Below are 22,295 nucleotides of genomic sequence, written 5' to 3'. Positions count from 1 at the left end.
CACTTCGTTAAAGAATGAAATAAGATTTGTTTGGTATGATCTGTTTTTGACTAACCCATATTGGCTTCTGGTTGTAACTTTGCTTGCCTTTAGGTGTTCATGGATTTGTTGTTTGATTATATTTTCTAGGATCTCCCCAGGTATTGATGTCAGGTTGACTCACCTGTAGTTTCCTATATCTGTTCCCCCCCCTTTTTTTTTGAAGATGTGAACCACAAGTACTCTATTCCAGTTCTCTAGTAATTCCCAGTTTATCAATAAACATCCCCATAGCAAAACAACTTACTTTATGTGCGGCTAGAAACTGAAAATACCATTAATTAATTAATACAGCACAGTACTTATCCAAAATGGCTCAGTTGAGAGCTGCATACATGGGACTGATTGGGGTAGATTGTAAGGGTGACAGCGAAATATAATTTTATGTCATTTTATTCTGTTTAACATAGTTATGTATTAAATTATATTGTATTTTATCCTATTGTATTTTGCCCTACTTGTTAGATATTAGCATATATCGGGGCAAGTCTCCTCTCTGGTCCGCTGCTACAGCGGGAAACAGGTATCGTTCTGATTACCTGAGGGGCGTACCCGATCCATATAAAAGGGGAACCCTCCGACCACAGAGCAAGCTGGATCACTACTACTATTAATAAAGAGCTGATAAGTCACTCCGTGTCCGTAGTCTGTTCTCTCGTTGCCCCGATCTAACATTGGCGACGAAGGTGGGATCGAGAGACAGATAGGACGAAGAACGCTACCTCCAGAATCTCCGGATTTGATCCAGCCTAGGAATTCGGCAGAAATTCCGGCAGCCATCTCAGGTCACCGCAGCGCGGCAAATTCAAACGAGAGAAGATGGCGATGCACACTCCCCCCGCTCCATTCGACCCAGCGAACGACGAATGGGAAGCCTTCATGATTCGTTTCGAGTGTTTTCTCGAAGCAAACGAATACACGGGGATCACCGACGCCCGGAAGAAAAACATCTTCCTCGGCTACTGCGGAAAAGAAGTCTTCAACACGGCCAGAGACCTCACCGCGCCTACTCCAATACAGGCAGTATCGTGGACGGCGTTGCAACAGGCTCTACAAACTCATTACGCGCCAAAACCTTCCCGCCATGTTTGCCGCAAGGAATTCAACACGCGGAACCAGAAGGCGGGAGAATCCATCAATCAATATGTTGCAGCCCTGCGTAAAGCAGCAACTCACTGCGAGTTCAGGGATCTGGACGAGCACATCTTAGCGCAGCTCATCTGTGGGTTAAGAGACATTTCACTACAAAAGAAGCTGTTGGCAAACCCGAATTTAACCCTACAGATAGCGCTAAACGAAGCAAGAGCGTCAGAGTCAGCAGAGAAATCATCGGTAACCATACAACGAGGTTTCAGCGTAAACCAGCCAGCACCAAGGCAGACCAGAGTGCACTACGAGGACACAAGCCCCGACTACGAGGATCCCGAGTTCAAGGACAGTCACCTGATGCAGAGCAGTCACTTGAGGCCTGGGGGGAGACCCGGATCCCGTTTGCCGCCCTGCGCAAGCTGCGGAGGGAATCACCCCAGGTCTACTTGTAGGTTCAGGAACGTTGTTTGTTCGCACTGCAACAAACTTGGGCACATCGCACGAGTGTGCCGGAGCGGAGTCCCTGCCTCACGGCAGCCACCCATGTACCGCCAACAGAAGCCCAACCCAGGGGCTTGGCGGAATCAAAAAGGGCGCCCAGAGAGAAATCCACAAGTGTTTACCCAGAGAGAAAGTTCCCAAAGAGCTGAGCGAGCGTATCCCCAGAGAGATTACTCACAAGGAGCTGAGCGAGCGTATCCCCAGAGAGACTACACACAAAGAGCTGAGAGAGCGTTCTATCAAGGCGCTCAACGAGAGTATTTTCAGGATATAGATGATGAGATAGAGCTGACCCAGAGAGAGGAGTTGCGAACGTATCTCACCACGATAAATCAGGTCCGCCCCAAGCGGCCCAAAAGGCTGAGAGTCACAGTCCTCTTGGAGGGCTCACCTTGTGAGCTAGAAGTTGACACAGGATCAACCCTGACGATCATTTCATGGGCATCCATGAAACAGGCTATCCCTAGCCTCAGAGCCAACTACGCGCTCCAGACGTCCTGCTACGAGACTACCAGGGGAACCAAGTCCCCATCGTGGGCCAAGGCACATTCCAGATCCGTTTCAAGGACATCGTAGCCCAGCTGCCCGTGACCATCGCCAGCGCGCCGTTACAGAACCTTCTGGGGCTTGATTGGTTTGAAGCCCTGGGGTTAGAAGTCACCGGAATCAACGCCGTGGAAAACAGCAGCGCTGAACGGATTTTTAAGGAGTTCGAGGATGTGTTCAGCCCCGGTCTTGGTAAGTATGTGGGTAAACCGATATCATTCAATTTAGACCCCAAAGTGGCACCAATCCGACTTAAACCGAGACGAGTGCCTTTTGCACTCCGCCCAAAAATAGATAAGGAAATAGATAAGTTAGTGGAGCAAGGAATCCTTGAGCCGGTGGATCACGCGCGCTGGGAAACACCCATCGTGACCCCAGTCAAACCAGACGGGTCAGTCCGCATCTGCGCGGACTATAAATGCACAATTAATGTCGCGCTACAACAGAGCGCATATCCTGTGCCTGTAGTACAGCACTTATTGCACTCGTTGGGGCCAGGAAAGGTATTTGCTAAATTAGACATGGCACAAGCTTACCAGCAACTGCCAGTTGATAGCGCCACAGCGGAGGCCCAAACTATAGTGACGCATAGAGGAGCATTCAAATGCAACCGGCTACAATTCGGTGTGAGTATTGCCCCAGGATTGTTCCAGAGCGTCATGGAACGACTTTTGCAAGGGATACCGGGAGTCGTCCCCTATTTTGACGACATCTTGGTGTCCGCTGCAAACGAGGAGCAATTAAATAAAAGAGTCAGAACTGTTTTGGCCAGAATCAGAGAAAAGGGTCTCCGCCTCAAAAAGGAAAAATGCCAAATTAACGTGCCTAGCGTAGAATTCCTGGGTTATAGAATCGATGGTCAGGGAATAAACCCCACTTCAAAGAAAATTAAGGCGATCCAGGACGCCCCCACACCACGAAATCAGACCGAGTTGCAGGCCTTCCTCGGACTACTTAACTTCTACAGCGTTTTTCTGAGGCAGAAGGCGACCGTTGCTGAGCCACTACACCGTCTACTCCAGAGGAACGCACCATGGAAATGGGGACGATCCGAAGCTGCAGCTTTCGCCGGAGTAAAGCGCCTGCTCACCACTGACTCACTGCTTGTCCAATACAGCCAGACCCTACCGCTGGTATTGACCTGCGACGCATCACCCTTCGGAGTTGGAGCAGTCCTCAGCCACAGGATGCCCGACGGAAAAGAAGCACCCATCGCCTTCTACTCCAGGACTCTTTCATCGGCCGAAAGGAATTACAGCCAAATGGACAGGGAAGCGCTAGCTGCTGTAGCTGGAGTAAAACGTTTCCACGAATACCTCTACGGCCGCGATTTTGAACTGATTACGGATCACAAACCGCTGTTGGGACTTTTTGGCGGGAAACCGCCCCACTCCGGTCTCCCTTTCTCCACGCATGACCAGGTGGACTGTTTTCCTGGCTGCGTACTCATACAAATTGATTCATCGACCGGGCTCCACTCTCGGACACGCAGACGCACTCAGCCGTTGCCCATTACCTGACATTCTGCCAGACCCCACTCCAGAAGTACCGGTATTGCTCATTGACTGTTTGGACTCTGGACCGGTTTCTTCATACGACGTTGCAAGGTTCTCCTCTAAAGACAATTTAATAAAGCAAGTTCAAACTTGGGTTTGGAGGGGGTGGCCGAAGGGAAACGTGGGCCCGGAATTCAAAGTGTTTTGGTCAAAACGGGATGAACTCTCAGTGTTACAAGGTTGCTTATTGTGGGGGGATCGAGTTGTTATTCCGTATGCTTTACGTAGGAATGTATTAGATGCTTTACATGTGGGTCATCCGGGGATTGTTAGGATGAAGGCGTTAGCAAGAAGTTACGTTTGGTGGCCAAACATGGACAAAGAAATAGAGGAGTGGGTGGCCACTTGCGACCCATGCCAGGAATCGAGACCAGCACCCCCGGAAGCGCCCGCCACAGAATGGGAGAAACCTAAAGCACCCTGGTCGCGAATACACATCGATTTCGCAGGGCCATTCCAAGGTCAGACTTTCCTTATAGTTGTGGATGCATACTCAAAATGGCTAGAAGTAGTCCTAATGACTTCAACCACGGCAGAGGCAGTCATTAAGGTTCTACGGCGACTTTTCGCCACCCATGGCCTGCCCGACCTCCTGGTCTCCGATAACGGGCCCCAGTTCACGGCCATGCAATTTGAGACATATCTAGCAGGTCAGGGAATTCGGCACGCCCTCGTCGCGCCATTCCATCCGGCATCAAATGGACAGGCGGAGAGAATGGTGCGATTCGCAAAAGAGGCCCTCGCTAGGATGGGTCCAGGTGATTGGCAAACACGCATTGACCATTACCTCTTAATTCAGCATATTACCCCTAGCGCAACGACGGGTAGGAGCCCCGCTGAACTACTCATGGGCCGCCGTTTACGGTCTCACCTGGACCGTCTTCACCCAAATTACTCTGCCACAGCTCCCCCAGACTCCACAAGCAAAATTCGGTCTTTTAGCATTGGGGATTCAGTATACGCCCACAACTATGCAGGGGGAACATTGTGGATGCCGGCAAAGATCATTGGCATCACGGGTCCACGATCGTATCTGCTGGAGCTGGAAGATGGGCGGAACTGGAAAAGGCACATCGATCAACTTCGGGGTCGCCTAGCACACTCAGACCTTCGAAACGAAGACGAGATTTTCCTGCCTACAGAAAGTCAGCCACGCGAGAGCCCCATCATAGAAAACTACGACACCTGCGAACCCAGCTCGGAACAAGAAAGCAAGCACGAAGCAGAGAAACCCCCAGACAACGCAACCGAGCAGACTCCGGAACGCCCCAGCTACGAGGGCACGAAACCTTCAGAACGTGGAACAGGAAAAGCATCCGATCCTGCAACCACTTCGGACCAACCAGAACTACGACGCTCCTCCCGAATAAGGCAACCCCCAACATACCTAAAAGACTATGTTACCTACCGCAACGTTCCGTCTAGGAGGGGAGGGGTGTTAGATATTAGCATATATCGAGGCAAGTCTCCTCTCTGGTCCGCTGCTACAGCGGGAAACAGGTATCGTTCTGATTGGTCGAGGGGCGTACCCGATCCATATAAAAGGGGAACCCTCCGACCACAGAGCAAGCTGGATCACTACTACTATTAATAAAGAGCTGATAAGTCACTCTGTGTCCGTAGTCTGTTCTCTCGTTGCCCCAATCTAACACTACTGTTATTTTAAATTGTTTGTATAGGATTTTATTGATGATATGTGTTTGAAACTTGTGCTTTGATATGGCTTATAGGCTGATCAATAAAGCAATAATAACAACAACAACCCATATAAATAAAAGCTCTTTTCAGGTCCTTCACAATTTTTAAGAGTGGGAAGGGTTCTGAGAAAAAAAAAGTTTTTAAAAAAACTGTTCTAAGATATATTCTTCCTTACTGAGATCCTCCTGCCAAACCTCTTTTCGCAGCTCCCGCTTAGCTCCGCCCCTCCTCGTCAACCGCCAATGCGCAAGCGAAACCGGCCAAGGAATCCCAGCTTCGCTTTTCTCACCGTGGGGCAATGTCCTCAGCTAACCCCGCCTCTTATTCCTGTGATTGGCTAGACTCAGGGTCAAACAGAGGCGCTCCCTTATTAAGTATTTATTTCTTGGTCCCTTTAAAACGAAGCAGGGGGTCGACCTTTGGTGCCCGAGACATTAAAATAAAATAAAACATTTCCGAGCCCCTATTGGTCTCGGTCACATAGTCTCTATATTCTGATTGGTTATGAACCTTCAAATTGAGGCGGGACCAACCAATCAATCTTCGGCAGCCCGCCCGTTTTCTCCTTTTTGCATTCCACGAACTAAAAATCTAGGTGAGGGTTGCGTGAGGTGAGAGAGTCTCGCGGGGTCTCGTTGGCAAAAAGAACGTGGAGGGTGGGACCGAGAACGGAGAAGGACGCGTTTCATTGGCCGCAAGGCGGAGGCTCTTTTTTCCCCCACCCCTCGCCTGTGATCCTTTTCGTGCACTGAGAGCCGTCGAATCTGAGTCCCGCTGTGTGTGGGTTGAACCGCTTCTTTGGGATTGGACGAGACGGCTCCGGCGCAGCCTGCCGAGAGATGCTTCCTATTGGTTGGAAGGACAGAGGTGGGGAGGATGAGCGCGCGCGCGCCCCAAGCGCGAATGCCGCGCGCGCGTCGTCCGAGCGATGGGAAAAGGCGAAGGGGGGGGAGTTAAGCGAAGGGCGGCTGGGCGCGCGCATGCGCGTCCCCGCCGCTCTTTCGCTCTACGCTCCGTTCTGGGGCTCCCGTGAGGAGAAGGAGGTGGCGGCGACGAGGAGTCGCGGCGGCCGGCCCGGCGGCCCGAGGGGACGACGGAGGAAGACGAGGAGGCGGCCACGGCTGCCAGTGGAGGAGGCGTGGGGGGGGCGCCGTCTGCGACTACGTGGGGCGGCGCTGTGGGCCCCGAGTGACCCCCCGCTCGCCCGCCTCTCTCCTCATCCCTCCCGCGCCCCCCTCAGAAGGGACCCAGCTGAGGCGCTTCCCCCGCATCCCCCCGCTCTTTCCTTCCCTTCTCCATCTCCATCCTCATCCCGCCTGTGGCTTCTCCGCCGTGGGGAGGGGGGTTCTGTAGACGCCACCGGTGACGAAGGCGACGCGCTGCTCCTTCCACCGACCGCCTCTCCCGCGCGCCCCTCACCCGCTCCCCCCCCTGCGCTCGCCTCCCCCCCCTCTCCAAGCACTGGGTCAGGCTGTCAGGCAAGAGCGCCCACCTAGCCAAAGGGTGTAGGAAAAGGCTCGGGGGGAGGGACTGGGTGACTGGGCTGAGGAGTCTCAGGAGCGTCCCTGGGTGCTTCCTCTTTCTGCTGCTGGCTTTTCTGTCACCCCCTTTCCTTGTCTCGTCCATCCCATCCCTTCCTTTCTGTCACCTGTTTGGGGTCCCCCCCACCAGCACTGTCAGTTTCTTTTCTTCTCTATCTGCCACCTCCTTCGCTTTCCATTCATTCTCTTTCCCAATTTTCATGCTACTCTTCCAACCCTTTAACGTACAAGAGTTTCTCCTGCACTTCAAATCTAGATTTTTCAGAAAATTTCAACTCCCCTTGCCTTTTTCCCCCTTATCGGGTCGTCTTCACCTCTAATTCAAGATCCCATTTTCCTTTTCCTCCACTTCTGTTTCCCATTTTGATTGTTTATTGCCCGCTTTTACACATATTCACACAGCAGGCTTTCCCTCTGCTTTAAAGAAAGTTGGTCTTTTCAACCGTTTAAGTATGCTGTTCATCTTTGTTTAGTACACTGTATCTATGCTTTTGCTTCCCAAACTCTTTTTTCTTGAAGTAAGAAATTGTTTCCTCTTATATTTTTGCACCCTTTAATGTTTTCTCCTTTTTAACGTGTTCTATTTCCCGCTTTTTTACTTTGACATTTTCCATCCTTTTTTCAACTGCTTAACAGTTTTTACCTATATTTCTTTCTTCTCACTTTTAAAAGGTGTTTGTCTTGTAGAATTTGGCCTCCTTTCTTGACACTTCATTCTATTACTTTTGAATATTTTAAATCCATTCATTTCAAATCCATTCTTCTTGTTTTTCTATAGTTTCCTTCTTTTCCCTTTAAGTTCTTTATTCTTTACAATATTTTTTTAAAAAAATCACACTTACCTGATTGCTTCACATTCCTTTTTGCAGTCTTGTTTTCTCGCTTGTTCTTTCACTGTTCTATTTTCTGCCACCAGCTTTTCCTTTAATCTTCTCTATCAACTTCTTGCAACCTTATGTTCTTTATTGATAATTTAAATTGCCTTATTTAGCTTCCAAATTTTAAATCTTCAGTTTATTTCCTTTGTTCTGTTTCCCCCTCCATTTTTAATTGTCAATCCCATTCTTCCATTCTTTCCTAATTTTCTTCCCCTTATTAATTTTGGAAACTTTCATTTCCACTGACTTGATGTCTCTTGAACTGCTCAACTCTGTGGAAGTTGTTCATGTATTTCCAAATTTAATATAAAAGGTAGATGGATGTATATCCAGAGCAGAAAGGAGGAAAGCTGTAGAAGGCCTTCAGCATCCTACATGTTTTGACAAGATAAATGAAAAGGATGTGGGAATGGAAGGGGTGGGTTTGTCAGTACGCCTAACATTTTTTAGGGGGGTGAACTTGCATCCTTTTTCTGGAGGGGAGGGGGATTGAGTTGAAATTTCAAGACTGGCCCAGTTGAAGTGGAGGAGGTATGGCATTTTAGTACCAACTGCACCAGCCATCTTGGGGGAAGGGGGTTTATTGCATGCTCATACGCACATATACAAGCCTCCATTTTCTCAGATTGATGAAGACATAAAGGCCTGTTGAGCTCCATGTTTTTGAAGGTGGGCAACTTGTTTAGGAAAGTGTAGTAAACTTCATTTTTGTGGCCAAATGACAGCTTGACCCAGTTGTTATCCAATCAGAGGGCATCATCTTGAATGTCTCTTTGTAGTGCTACAGTCAGCGCAAAAATGATGGCGGCTTACAATGGCGGTACATCTGCAGCAGCAGCAGGTCACCACCACCATCACCACCATCACCTTCCTCACCTTCCCCCTCCTCATCTCCATCACCATCACCATTCTCAACACCACTTGCACCCGGGTTCTGCAGCCGCAGTACATCCTGTACAGCAACATAGTTCTTCAGCGGCGGCAGCTGCAGCAGCAGCAGCTGCCGCCGCCATGTTAAATCCAGGGCAGCAGCAGCCATATTTTCCATCCCCGGCACCAGGTCAAGCACCTGGACCGGCAGCAGCAGCCCCAGCTCAGGTACAAGCTGCAGCAGCTGCTGCAGTTAAAGCGCACCATCATCAGCATACTCATCATTCACAACAACAACTGGATATTGAACCAGACAGGCCTATTGGATATGGAGCCTTTGGTGTTGTCTGGTGAGTAAAGGGAGCAAAGGTCTTGTACCATAGTGGTTTCTAAGCCACAGTGTAATATATTGTAATTCAGGCTGGAGTGCTTGAGGATTTTTCAACAAGTTCCCTTGCAAACCTGTTGTATTAAAAAGCTAGTTAAGGGATGTGATATAGAAGATTTCAGTTCGAATTTATTTTAATAGTTTTACAATTATAATGAATGCAAAAATTCATTACACCAAAATGACTAATTTTGTGATGTTTTGATTGATACATTTTACTTTGGAGGAAAAGAGGTTGTGCCCCAACATTGTCATCTATAAGGATTTAACTTTTTGATTGACCTGTATTTTTGCAAGGAGATCCCTAAACATTTTTCCAGTTTGAAGGTTGCAAGCATTTCGAAGTGGAAGCTGGTGTTTTTATCCTTCCGGTAGTAGCATGTTACTCATGTCTCTGTGCTTGGAAGTTGACTTTCCAAAACTTTTTCAGTACTATAACTTTAGCTTAATAGTTTCATCCTTTGAGTCTCAGTTTATATAGTTTCATCCTTTGAGTCTCAGTATATATATATATATATATATATATATATATATATATATATATATATATATATATATATATATATATATATATATATATATATATAATTTGTTTTCGTAGATTTTCACGGGTGTAGGTATGCTGGTTTTGTTGTATTCGGGTCTTTTCCCGTGTAAGGTTGAGATTGTCTTTGCAACGTTTCGGCAGGATCACACCTGCCATCTTCAAGCTGTGGGCTTAATATATATATATAATGGCATGTAGCTTATTGATGATGACAAATGTATAATGATGTCATTATACAGATAATATGATTTAACATACTGTGCCTATCGCATATCAAGATAGTTCATAACTTAGTCATTTTAATTATGTATCATGCAAGAGTTGTCATTTTGAAGTCATCATGGCTTGTTATGGATATCTCTGTGGGTGTTTGGAAATATATAAGATTACTGCCTACCTTGTAACATTACTTCAAGGTGAATGCTGCATGGTTACATTTTTTTCAAAACATTTTATTTTAGAAAAGTCTATATTGCTTTATAAAACCAGGCTATATATTATTACTGCAGCTTTTATCATAGAAAAATTAGCATTCCATCCATCTATTTTTAATTATAAATAAAAACAACTGAATTTATTTCTTGATTATTTTTTTTATTTAATAACTGGCTGAGGCATTGGAAACAATTTATTTTGGACTTTGGTCTTGGCAGGTGGTTGGAGCCTGCATTTCCACTGCAATAGCACATAATGTATAATCTTACTTTGTGATCTCAGTACTTTATGCCTCACCCAATGAATTTTTCCATCTTGTTTTGGTTGGATATGATCCTGTCACCATGGCACAACCTGCATGAACTCTGTGAAAATTATTTATTTATTTATTTATACCTTTGTACGAATTTCAGGATTTAATAGTTCCCTTCTTGGTTTACCTCTCATAGTGAATATATGTTTTAAAGAAAAAAAGTTACTTATGTCATTTCCCTCACATTTTGCTTTTTATACCAAGTATTAACCAAAAAGCCATTTAGATTTTTATAAAATATGTTTGCCTTTTATCTTTTATAGGAATACATATTTATAACTTGTTTTCCTATATTGAGACATGAAGCCATATGTGCATGAATAAACTTTCAATTTTATTTAAAACAGAGTCAGAAATTAGACAGCTGAAGAGCTTTTCAGTGGCCCACTAAAGTGATCCCAAAAAAGCTATCCTTTTTTATTTTGTATTCTGATACCACCAGAATAACCATTCTTGATTCAGCAAAATTTGCCTTTTGTCCTTTAAGGAATGCTTTGCTTGCTTTAGCTGTCATACTATGACAGTGCTGAACTAAAACCATTGCATATATTAATGCTGTGATTCAGTGGATTAATATGTATTGTAATTGAGTGCTTTGGAACAGAGTGATTTTGACAGCTAACGCACAGTTGGTTTTAGATTAGATTGGTGACTAAAAATATGCAAATATATTGCTTAAACAGGTTTCATCATTTAAAAAACTTAAATACATGCCTTGCTTTACACTTTGTGAATTTTCCCACATTACAAATGAAAATTGTGTTAAATGTGTTTGCTATACTGCTTATATACTTCTGAAATTAAGAGAGAAATTTAAAATTAAAATTGATTGTCACCTTCTTCCAGGGTTTATACTTACTTCATTTATTTTATGCTGCTATCAGGTCTATACCTGTTTACTAAATGCTGCGAAAGTGAACTTTGGTAAATATTATATATTTTAGTTTTCTAGGTCTTCGCTGTTTTAGTTTTTCTCTGTTGAAAAATATGCTTGCATTATTTTTAATCCTTATGGTTTGGCTTGCTAGATAGCAATTTAAAATGATTTATATGTTATATATTCATAATGAGAATACTTGAGCAAAATGAATTTATTACAATACATTTCAATAGCTTTTAAAAACTTAAATACAATAATATATAGAAAGCTGTTAATTTATAATATGATTTTAAGAATTATTACTCAGAAAATACAACATTTTTAATTATAAAAGTTTTGAGAGGTAAAAACCCTATTGTACAAAGACAACATAAAGAGTCTTGTGGCTTTTTAAAGTCTAACACATTTATTGTCACATGTGCTTTCATGCATCATGTCCACTTCATCAGATGGATCTATTTTAATGCTCTTTCTACCACTTGATTTCGTTTGCTTGATCTTTGGTCATCAAAATAGATAAATATAGAAAATTTTCTTTTGCTCCGTATAATCCAGATTTATTATATTTATTTTGCCAACAGTCACAAATAAACAAAGACTGCTCTTTTTAATTGGAAGAATACTGTGTCTCCGCTTTAAAAAACAAACTCAGAGCTTAAATGCTGAAAGAAATAGCTCTACATTTAGAGAAATAACATATTTGCAAGTAGGTTCAGGATTGTTCTTTGTGACATTTCCCATTCAGTCATGTGAGTCCTCAATTGCAGTCTGAGATGGTAAAACTGTGGTGCACATTTTACCACCTCCGTGAGAATTGGACTTTTTGCTCTGGATTGGTTTTATATCTCTAACAAAGATGTGCGGTGTATCTTTGAAGTAATTTGTAAAGGACTGAAAGCTTGTAAAATGAGTCTGAGGTTTTCGTTTTTTAAAGCGACACAAGTTTCTTAAGATTCAACCATGGCAAGTATAATACTTTTCATTTTCACTTTATTAAGCAACTTATAAAAGTTACTTTTCTAGTATTGGAATATTTGCACAGTGACATAAATCCAGGCTAAATCTACTTCAGAAGAAATATGTTTCTGTGGAGTTGAATATGATTTTACTGAGATAATGTATAGGAAACTATCTTGAACTTTGTTGTGATTTTATCTTTTGTTAGTTAAATTGAATTTCAAATTAAATTAGATTGTTCAGAGAGTCATGGTTTTAAATTTTATTATTTATTTAATAGACATATCTTGATTTTCATTCAGCAGTTCAAGGCAGCATACTCAACACCAACAATCTTGCTGTTGTACACCATAATATTATCTTCTATGAATGTAGAGTTATCAGTGATTACTAGTCATGATGGTTATATATTGCTTCCAACGTTGGAAATCATAGAGCTATATATAAGAGTTGTTTGTTAAGATCCATTGGGAAGTACTCATAAAGATGCCTGTGGACTTTACATTATCCTTTTGTGGAGCATGTAGGAAAAGAAACCTGAATTATTGAGTGCTTGTTCTGAAATATTACACTGCCATGTAATGTTTATATTTGTATGGCATTATTGAATAGTTTGAGATAATTACAGAATTATATACTGCTGTGGTGTGAGTACTTGCTTTTGTTTAAATGCTTGTGTTAAATGCGTATATTAAGGAGGATATTTTTTTTCAAATGCTAATGCTTAGTTTGTTTCAATGAACTTTTAAAAAGGTTAACATTTGAAAAAAAGATTGCTGCCTTTTTTTTTTTACATTCTCAAAAGCAGTAAGAAATATTTCTATTTTGAAGACTCCCTGGGTAGGATTAGTGTTGACATTTCCATTGTAGTTTTCTGTGCTGTAGTTGAGTGGCTGGTGTTAATATTGGATCTTTTGTTGCACACTGTTTTTCCAGTTCACTGATGTAGTTCATCAGTCTACAACATGATGTTTTGGCAGTTCTTCACATATAGTTGACTCTTGCTGGTCAACTGAGTGCGTTTCCAGAGTATTCTCTTGGTTTTGCTATTACAGGCAATATTGCTTCCCTTCTGGCTGAATCTGATTGTTGGGGAAATAATGATGAACTGATTACTGTAGTTATATACAGTATGAAAAATGTCCAGTTGTTTACAGAGGTATAGATCAGTTTCAGTTTGTGTGTTTCAGAATAAACTAAAACAAAAAACAAAAAGGCAGGTGCTTGCTATTTTTCAATTTATAAAAGTCATGTTAAAAAAAACAGGTTGTGTGGTTCCTCAGCTGTTAAGATGCTGGGCTTGTTGGCTGGAAAGTCAGCAGCCCAGGTTTCAGACCTAAGTGCCACGCAACAGGGTGAGCTCCTGTCCTCATCCCAGCTCTTGCCCACTTAGAAGTTTGAAAGCCTGCAAATGCAAGTAGATAAATAGGTACCACTTTGGTGGGAAGATAACAGCACTTCATGATGTCACATGATAATTAAAATGTCTTTGGACAGTCTGGCTCAATGACCTGGAAATGGAGCTGAGCACCACCTCCTATAGTTGGCAGTTACTAGCAGAGTAAAATCCACATGGACTCCATATTTAAAAATGGAGAATTTTATTGGTATAAGAATAGGAATATTAATAGTAATTTAACTAAAGTCTACACCAATTTACTTGAGGTTTCATTGATTGAAATCCTATCATGGAATCTCTTAAAATGAAGCAGGCTGATATTCATAATTTTAAAAGTCTAAAAAAACTTTTGAAAACTATGTTTAATAATGTCTATTAAGAAGAAACTTCAGGAATATACATGTTTTCTGGAAAATATGATGCTCCTGATAATACTAGAGAATTGCCTTTGATGGAGAAAGCAACATTTTAAAAGGATTGACTATTACAGTTTGTGGCCAGGTCATAAGAAGCAGAAGTTTGAGAAGATTTCTTACCCCTAAGATGCACTTTGATAATAGCACATTAAAGGCTAAATTCTTTGGTAGGACTTAATTTGATTTACTTTCGAAAGTAAACTTTTCAATCATCTAGCCACGTGATGGCTATCCTATGGCATGCATGACCAAAGTGGCCTGCAACGCCATGTCACCCGGCACGCACGGCCTTGCCTGTTTGCCTTCTGGATTTCTGGCATGCATGCATGCAACGATCAGCTGTCCTTTGCGTGCGTGTCAGTGCCAAAAACCAGTGTGTGCATGTGCACTGGCCAGCTGATTGTTGGATGTGCATGAGCACCAGAACACGGAGGTTTGGCTTTTCCAGAGCTCAATCCCTTTGCTTGTGCAGCAGTGCCAAAAACAGGCCTGCGCATGTGCGCCAGCCAGTTGATCATTGGGTGCACATGCACGCTAGAACCCCAGAAGTTCAGCTTTTCCGGAGCGCAGTCCCGATGTGTGTGCATGTGTGTGATGTTTCCGCAAAACCTTTACAGCACTTGGTGCCAAAAAGGTTTGCCATCACTGATCTAGCCCAATAAGGATAGTCCTTAGTTAACAGTGGCAATTAGGACTGGACTTATTGTTGCTAAGCAATGTGAGGGGGACATCTTGTGACTGTGCCACCTAGCAATGACAATTCTGGCACTTCCAGTTACCATTATTAAGCAAATCACCACAGCTCATTAAGCAAAGACCTCACATGATCACCATTTGTGATTTCTTGCCAGCTTCCCCCTTGACTTTGTGGGAAGCCGACAAAAAAAGTTGGAAATGGTATTTTTATATTTGGTCCTTGATGAATGGACCTATGCCATTCAGATTACACCTGAAGTATGCAATCTGGGTTTTTTCTTGACTCAAAGAACGGTGACTGCTGTGGCCGGGGGGGGGCGGGGCGGGGGGGCTTTCTATAGCATCTTTTCCCCAGTTGTGCTGATTCTTGGGATGTGAGGCCCTGCTCATGGTCAAGACTCACGCCTTAGTCACTTCCCAGTTGGACTCTGCAATATGCAGTATGTGTAGCTGCCCCTAAAACCATTCTGGAAGCATCAGTTGGTCCAGAATGTAGCAGCATGGATAATTATGTCACATCTGTGCAACATTACTACTTCACAAGCCGCACTAACTTTTGGTAGGCTTTGGGTGCAACTCAAGATGCTGATTATCACCTTTAAAACGCTAGAGAAAATAGGATTCAGTGACTTGGAGCTACCTTAGCCCAAGAACATCTATCTGCCCCACTTGTTCTCACAAGGAAGGAATGGTCTTGGTCTCCTTTTTTTGGATCTTGTCACTTATGGGACCTAAGAAGTATGACTTTTGAATGGCTGCCCCTGTTCTCTAGAACAATCTCTACCCCACCCTGGATATATAACAGTCCACAATTCTGCAGATCTTAAAAAGGTAAAGGTACTGGTTCCCCTCATCTCCGTTTCAAAGCCAAAGAGCCAGCGTTGTCTGAAGACGTCTCCATGGTCATGTGGCCGGCATGACTAAATGCCAAAGGCGCACGGAATGCTGTTACCATCCCATCAAGGGTGGTTCCTATTTTTCTACTTGCATTTTTACCTGCTTTCGAACCTCTAGGTTGGCAGAAGCTGGGACAAGTAACGGGAGCTGACTGTTACGCGGCGCTAGGGATTTGAACTGCCGACCTTTCTGATCGACAAGCTCAGCGTCTTAGCCACTGAGCCACTGCGTCCCTAGAAGATAAGACTTAGTTTTCCCCATTTGTTTGGGGCTAGTTGAGTGGAGTTCCCTTATGATTGTTCTTTTTTAAAATTATGATGCTGATCCCCATTTTATATTTTACAATATATGCAAGTTTATATATTGTATATGTTTTAATACTATGTGGTTCTTTTTTAAGTTTTGTTGTACACTGTCTCACCACATTTTGATTGAGCAGCCATAAATGTAATTAAAAAATTAAAAATAAATTTGTTTCCTAAATCTGTTATTTAGGAAAATAAAAGATAAAATAGAAGAACTATTTAATATTAGACATTTAATTACGGTACTATATTTCCAATTCAATTTATTTTAAAAATGATTTAGAAAGTAAACAGTAACAGAGTTGGAAGGGATCTTGGAGGTCATCTAATTCAACCCCCTGCTCACGCAGGAGACCTGTACTAGGGATTCGAACCGGCAAATTGCCGACCTTTCTGATCGACAAGTGTCTTTTCTATTAAAAATACTGAAACAATGTAAAGCAAATATTTGCATAACCTATCTTTCTAAATCATAGTTTAAAACTGAACATAATATCTAACACTTCTGGATTTTTTACTGCTAAAATTTAATCCTTAGTAAAATATTCATATATTAGAGTTGACCCTCCTTACATGTTCTTACATCAGTAGAGCAATTGCAAAAGAGTATTTAATATGCATATTAAACTGTATCAGAGGCATATACTTTATGCACAAAAAATTATCTTTAAGTCCTACGAAATGAGTCTATTTCAGTAAAGTGAATGGCAGTATCTACATTCCTTATCCTTTCCTTTTCATATTATTCTACAAGTTTAAAAATAAAATTCTAATTTTAAACTTGTCATTCTTTAAACTTTTTGAGAGACACAATACTTTAAGACCGGATTTTAGTTTGGAAACTTGTGTGTTATAGTAAGATAAAGCATGTTATGGTTTTAATATTATCTGTGCTAGAAGATCAGCTATGTGTGAGAAATAATATGCAATTTCAGTTTGAAGCTGACTCCAGAGCAGAATGTTCATTGCTATCAAATTAGGTCAGTTGTCCTTTTTCCCCATTAGTGCTGGTAAAATGTTGGGTTCTTTAGAATGGCCTTCTAGCATAGGTAGTGTACATATTGTAATGGAATCAATGGGCTTTTAAGGATTGAATACCCTACTGTTACTGAACTGAAAAAAAAACAAAAAAGCAACTTTTGATTAGGTTTAGTTTATGTCTCTTCTCTGTTTAAGATGTCAGAAATACAGTACATAAGCTCAATTTACTACCTCTTGTTTTTACACTGAAAAGGACAGTTGATGTTTCCTTATGCTATTTTATATTGGCTACAATAAATTGCAATTAACTGTAGATAGTCCATACTACGTGAATCATTTAAAATGCAATAATTCCAAAAAGTGTTAAAAGAAACAAAAAAGTGCTGGAAAAGTGACATAATGTTTGTTTGGCTTATCTGAAAAGAACATAGACACTCATTTTCTAAATTACGGTGAGTGAAGATAAAAGTTTTTAAAATCTGTCCTACCAGAGACCATCAACCAATACCCTCCATATGTTGATGAAATGCAGCTTTCAGCATCCCTCACAATTTAACATGGCTGAGGTTTTCATTTACCAATATTTAGAGTTATATATGTTGTCTGTTTCTGATTAATATTTTCAGTAGATACTTGATTCCACGACAGATTCCATTTATTCACTGGCCTAGTTAAGATTCTCGTGGAGGATATGATGCCACATTTCAGTTATTTCTGTATGAAAGCATCTTTTTGTTAAAATTTCTTTTTTTTAACAGCAGAACCGTTTGGTTTAAAAAGCCTACTGCTTGTTCATTTCCCTTCTGAATCATTTTTGGATTTTCTACGGTTTAGGGTTTAAAAGAAATATAGATTATTTGCCCTGGTTTTCAGTAGCAAAATGCCAATTTGGTATAATGATTAAAACATCAAGACTAGAAAACACCAATGGTGAGTTTTAGTTCTTTGTTGGTAACAAAGCCAGTTGAGTGATCTTGGGCTGGTCACTTTTCTCACTCTTAGAAAGAAGGCAATGGTTAACCATTCCTGTACTGCTACCAAAACATAGGGGTACAGTCACCAGGAGCGAAAACTGATTTGAAAGCAGGATTCTGAGAGCCAGTTTCATGTACAGTAATGGTCAAGGCATTACCTTAAAACTGTGAGACCATGAATTTTAGTCCAGATTGAGGCACAAACCTAGCTGGATGAACATGGTCTCTCACTTTTTGTCAACTCTAGAAAGAAGGCGATAACAAAGCACACAAAATACAGGTAGTCCTCAACTTACGACCACAATTGAGCACAACGTTTATGTTGATAAGTAAAAAAATTGTTAAGTGAATTTTGCCCCATTTTACAACTTTTCTTGCCACATTTGTTAAATGAATCGTTGCAGTTCTTAAATTAGTAACAAGATTGTTAAGTGAATCTGGTTTCCCCATTGGCTTTGCTTGAGAGGAAGTCACAAAAGGGGATCACATGACCCCAGGACTCTGCAACGGTCATAAATATGAGATGCCAATCATCTGAATTTTAATCACATGACAATGGGGATGCCACATGTGACATGTTAAGTGTGAAAAATGATCATAAGTCATTTTTTTTCAGTGCCATTGTAATTTTGAATGGTTGCTAAATGAACTGTTGTAAGTCGAGGACTACCTGTACTAGCTATGATAAACAAATGTAATACTGGTACCTACAAAAATATAATCTTGATAATATTCCCTCATGTTTTATTATGTACCTGATAGTCTTGGACCTCTCTGGAATAACTGAAAAATACCGTCTTCCTTTAAATTAGGAGACAAGGAATGTAATGAAAGATGAAAAACAAACAGGAATAGAAAAGAGGAGCTGAATGATTGTATTGTATGAGTCAAAAAGCCAACACCATCCTAGGCTGCATTAACAGAGGGATAGAATCAAGATCATGTAAAGTGTTAGTATCACTTTATAATGCCTTGGCAAGTCACACTTGGAATACTGCATCCAGTTTTGGTTGTCACACTATAAAAAAGATGTTGAGACTCTAGAAACAATACTGAAAATGGCAGTTATGTGTTCCCAGATCATGGCTGCATGTAAAAACTGTGTTTCATTACTCAATGCACACTTTCAACCAAATAAAAGTACTATTTCAAGCTTTTAAAGTACTATTTCAAAATGAAATAACTATGCCAAATGCTTGTATGTAGAACATTCTTATGTTTGTATGATTATGTAGCAAGTCCTTTTGTTGTCTGGAGCATTTAATGCCAAAGCAGTGTGATTTCCTGAATGACTGTGTCAGCTTGATCTGTTTGTTGCTTGGAGGGAAATTGTGGTAATGCCTGGGGCAAGCAATCCAGTTCTTAGTGAGCATGTGACAAACCAGTGAACACGGTGAACCTAACTTTTAAAAAAATTACTCATTATTTTTATCACATTGCTTTGAGGCTATTCTGGTGTTCTAAAATAAATGTCCTACTTATGATATCCGCCTTACGAGTTTTGACTTTCTTCAGGTTTCAATACAGAGAGAAATTTCCTGTATATGTGACCTAACTAAAATTGCTTGTCCATTTGTGAATTTTTGCTTAAATAATACAGAAATTCTGTGTGAATTTTCCCTTCTTGCTTCATGTAAGTAAATTATTTCCCTATATTGATAGTCATTGAAAAAGTCTTCATTTCATGTCATTTTAGAAGTAATTCAATGGATAGCCTAAGGGAATTGCAACTTCTTAACCATTAAAATAATTCAATGTGCACCTGGTTCATAAATACCATGCCATTTCTAGGAACTTTCAATCCCCAATCGTTAGTTCTTTTAAATATTTGAATTAATTTGAATATTTGAATTAATTGTAATCTGCCTTAAACATGTTGTTGTTTATAAATAAAGAACATTAAATTAATCTAAATGATGTGAAGATATTTTTCTCTTTTTGCAAATACAAAGAATCTGGGTTGGCATTTTATGCCAAATCATGGTTTACTTAACTATGATTTATCATAAATTGCAGTTGACTGGGTTTACATGTTTAGTTAAATCAAAACCAAATCTTATTACGGCTTAGTGCAGTGTTTAATCGCAGTCACATCTGTATAAACTGTATTAGTTCTACTCACAGATGATAAGTTGATTTGTTAATATTTATGCAAATGTATTTTTAGTTCCAATGTTTAAAAATTGAGAAAATTATATTTAATCCTTCTAATTCCGCCACCTTCACATTTCATTCCAGGGGTTATAGACAAGTCTTCATAAATGAGTCAGTGTTTGGAAAATATTTGTACAGGTCAGCCTCATGACTAACCTGGTTATTTTGTTCTTGCATAGCATTTGCAGGTCTTAATATTGTTTGTGTCTGTGTAATTGCATGTTGGTATTACACACAGAAGTGATCCAATATTTGTTTCAAACCTTCTCAGCAAAAGTTATGGCTGAACAGATTGTAACTGTATTGAGAACCAAAATTAGTTCTGCATAAGGTATTTATATTTCAAATATGGATTATTTTCTTTTAGGTTGGTTCTTACACATTCCTTCTTCTCTACCATTTGCACTGAATATACATTAAGATGAAATTGTTTACATTTGTCTCCTTGTTAATATATTTGATAGAATCATTTGGATCACCTCATCCCCTACCATAAATATGGAACTCTGATCAACAGCTGGTTTTAAAAAGAACCTTTTGGGGGATGAAATGCAGTGCACTCATACTCTAGACAATTTTCAGTGTTTTGTTTTGAGATTTAGAATTGTCCCGACCTTGTATGAATAAGATCAATCCAGATATTATTGCTAAAATATAATCTAATGTAAGGAATATAAAAGGGCCGTAAGAAGAAGCTGCTTCAACATGATGTTCATATAGTGGTTATTAAGAGATGTGTCTGCATTTTCTACTGAGCTTAAGAATGATTGAATAACATGTCATAGTTACATAACATCTTCTCTTATTTTCAAAGAGCAATGGGAAGTTGTTTCCCCATCTTGGTTCAAAACAGGAAACTATATTTGTGCAATTCACATTATTGATTCAGCAATGTACTAAAGTTTCCATAGTAGATTATTCACCTATTAAACTCAAGTGGCTTAACTTGTTTCAGTCATGCTGCATGCTGTTCTGAATTAATGTTTTGGGCAAAGTGATCTAGACTGATAATGCTACTTTATTTTGGGATTTTTTAAAATAGAAAATGAGATTATAAAACGAACAGAAATAGTGAAAAAGAGTTTGTACGCAAGTTAAAATCACACTTTTCTTTAAACATGACATAGTATATTGAGAAGCATATATAGTAAGCATCAAACCATGACATTCTTAAATAACTTTAAACTAATAGGGTGAAAGGATGGTCAACTAGATCTTGCACTCTGTTTCCATTGTGAATTTCTTTTTCCATAAATAACCCATTGTTTTAAGCATAATCATTTGTATATTTTTGTCCATGGCAATATCTCATCTAAGAATCTGAATGCCACATTATTTGAAAATTAAAATGCGGTGCGCTTCTTAAGAATGTTTTAGGCAGACTTGGCATCATTGATATTTCTTCTGAGATAGAAGAATGTCTAGTGTGCAATACAGTGGAAGTCAGCAATATTTTAAAATGTATTTATTAAATTAGTTCACCATCCATCTTGCTGTGAGGTGATTCTGGGCGACTTTAAAAACATTAAAAGCAACTAAACCATACAAACACATATACTGATAGTCCTCAATTTACAACAGTTCATTTAATGATTGTTCAAAAGTTATAATGGCACTTAAAAAGTGAGTTAAAACCATTTTTTCACAGTTACAACCTTTGTAATATCCCCATGATCATGTAAAGGTCATGTAATCACCTTTTGCGACCTAACAAGTAAAGGGAGAAGCCAGGTTGCCAAATTATCAACTGCAGTGATTCACTTAACAAATGAGGCATGAAAGGTCTTAAAATCGGGGAAACTCACTTAACAAATGTCTCACTTAAAGACAGAAATTTTGTGCTCAATTATGGTCATAGTCAAGGATAATATAATCGTATACTATAATCGTATACTATATAATAATAAAAATACAAATTATGACTAAAAGGTGGCAAGGGAAGGGCTCAGGATGTGCAGGAAGGAGAAGAGGGAAGCCAATTGGCAGAGACACATTTTCAGGCCCTATAGGAGGTCAGGTGGATGGGAGCAAATCTTTTCTGGGGGGTACCAAGATGTTCGAGAGGGCAAGAAGTATGGCAGAAAAGGCTCTCTACAGTGTCCCAGTGGTTAGAGTGCAGTACTGCAGGCTACCTCTGCTGGCTGGGTGCAATTTGGCAATTCAAATCACACCAGGCTCAAGGTTGACTCAGCCTTCCATCCTTCTGAGGTAGGTAAAATGTGGAGCCAGATTGTT

General features: G+C 40.7%; 2 protein-coding genes across 3 annotated transcripts in view; one reads left to right on the top strand and one right to left on the bottom strand.

Moving 5' to 3' along the window:
• LYRM9 (LYR motif containing 9) overlaps positions 1-22,295 on the bottom strand; it is a 403,766-nt gene that overhangs the window by 59,233 nt on the left and 322,238 nt on the right. The gene's annotated exons all lie outside the window — the stretch shown is intronic.
• NLK (nemo like kinase) overlaps positions 6,371-22,295 on the top strand; it is a 129,000-nt gene continuing 113,075 nt past the window's right edge. Inside the window, exon 1 of one of the 2 annotated variants that reach the window (XM_081944358.1) lies at positions 6,371-9,068. In XM_081944358.1, the coding sequence (XP_081800484.1) occupies positions 8,614-9,068 (455 nt within the window). In that variant the 5' untranslated portion in view covers positions 6,371-8,613. The remainder of the gene's footprint in view (positions 9,069-22,295) is intronic. The other variant, XM_081944357.1, reaches the window with a different exon arrangement.

This window comes from Natrix helvetica, assembly GCF_964273705.1.
Source record: "Natrix helvetica genome assembly, chromosome: 2".
Classification (NCBI taxonomy): domain Eukaryota; kingdom Metazoa; phylum Chordata; class Lepidosauria; order Squamata; family Natricidae; genus Natrix; species Natrix helvetica.
The sequence above is the reverse complement of the archived record's forward strand: the minus strand, read 5'-3'. Positions and strand labels throughout refer to the sequence as shown.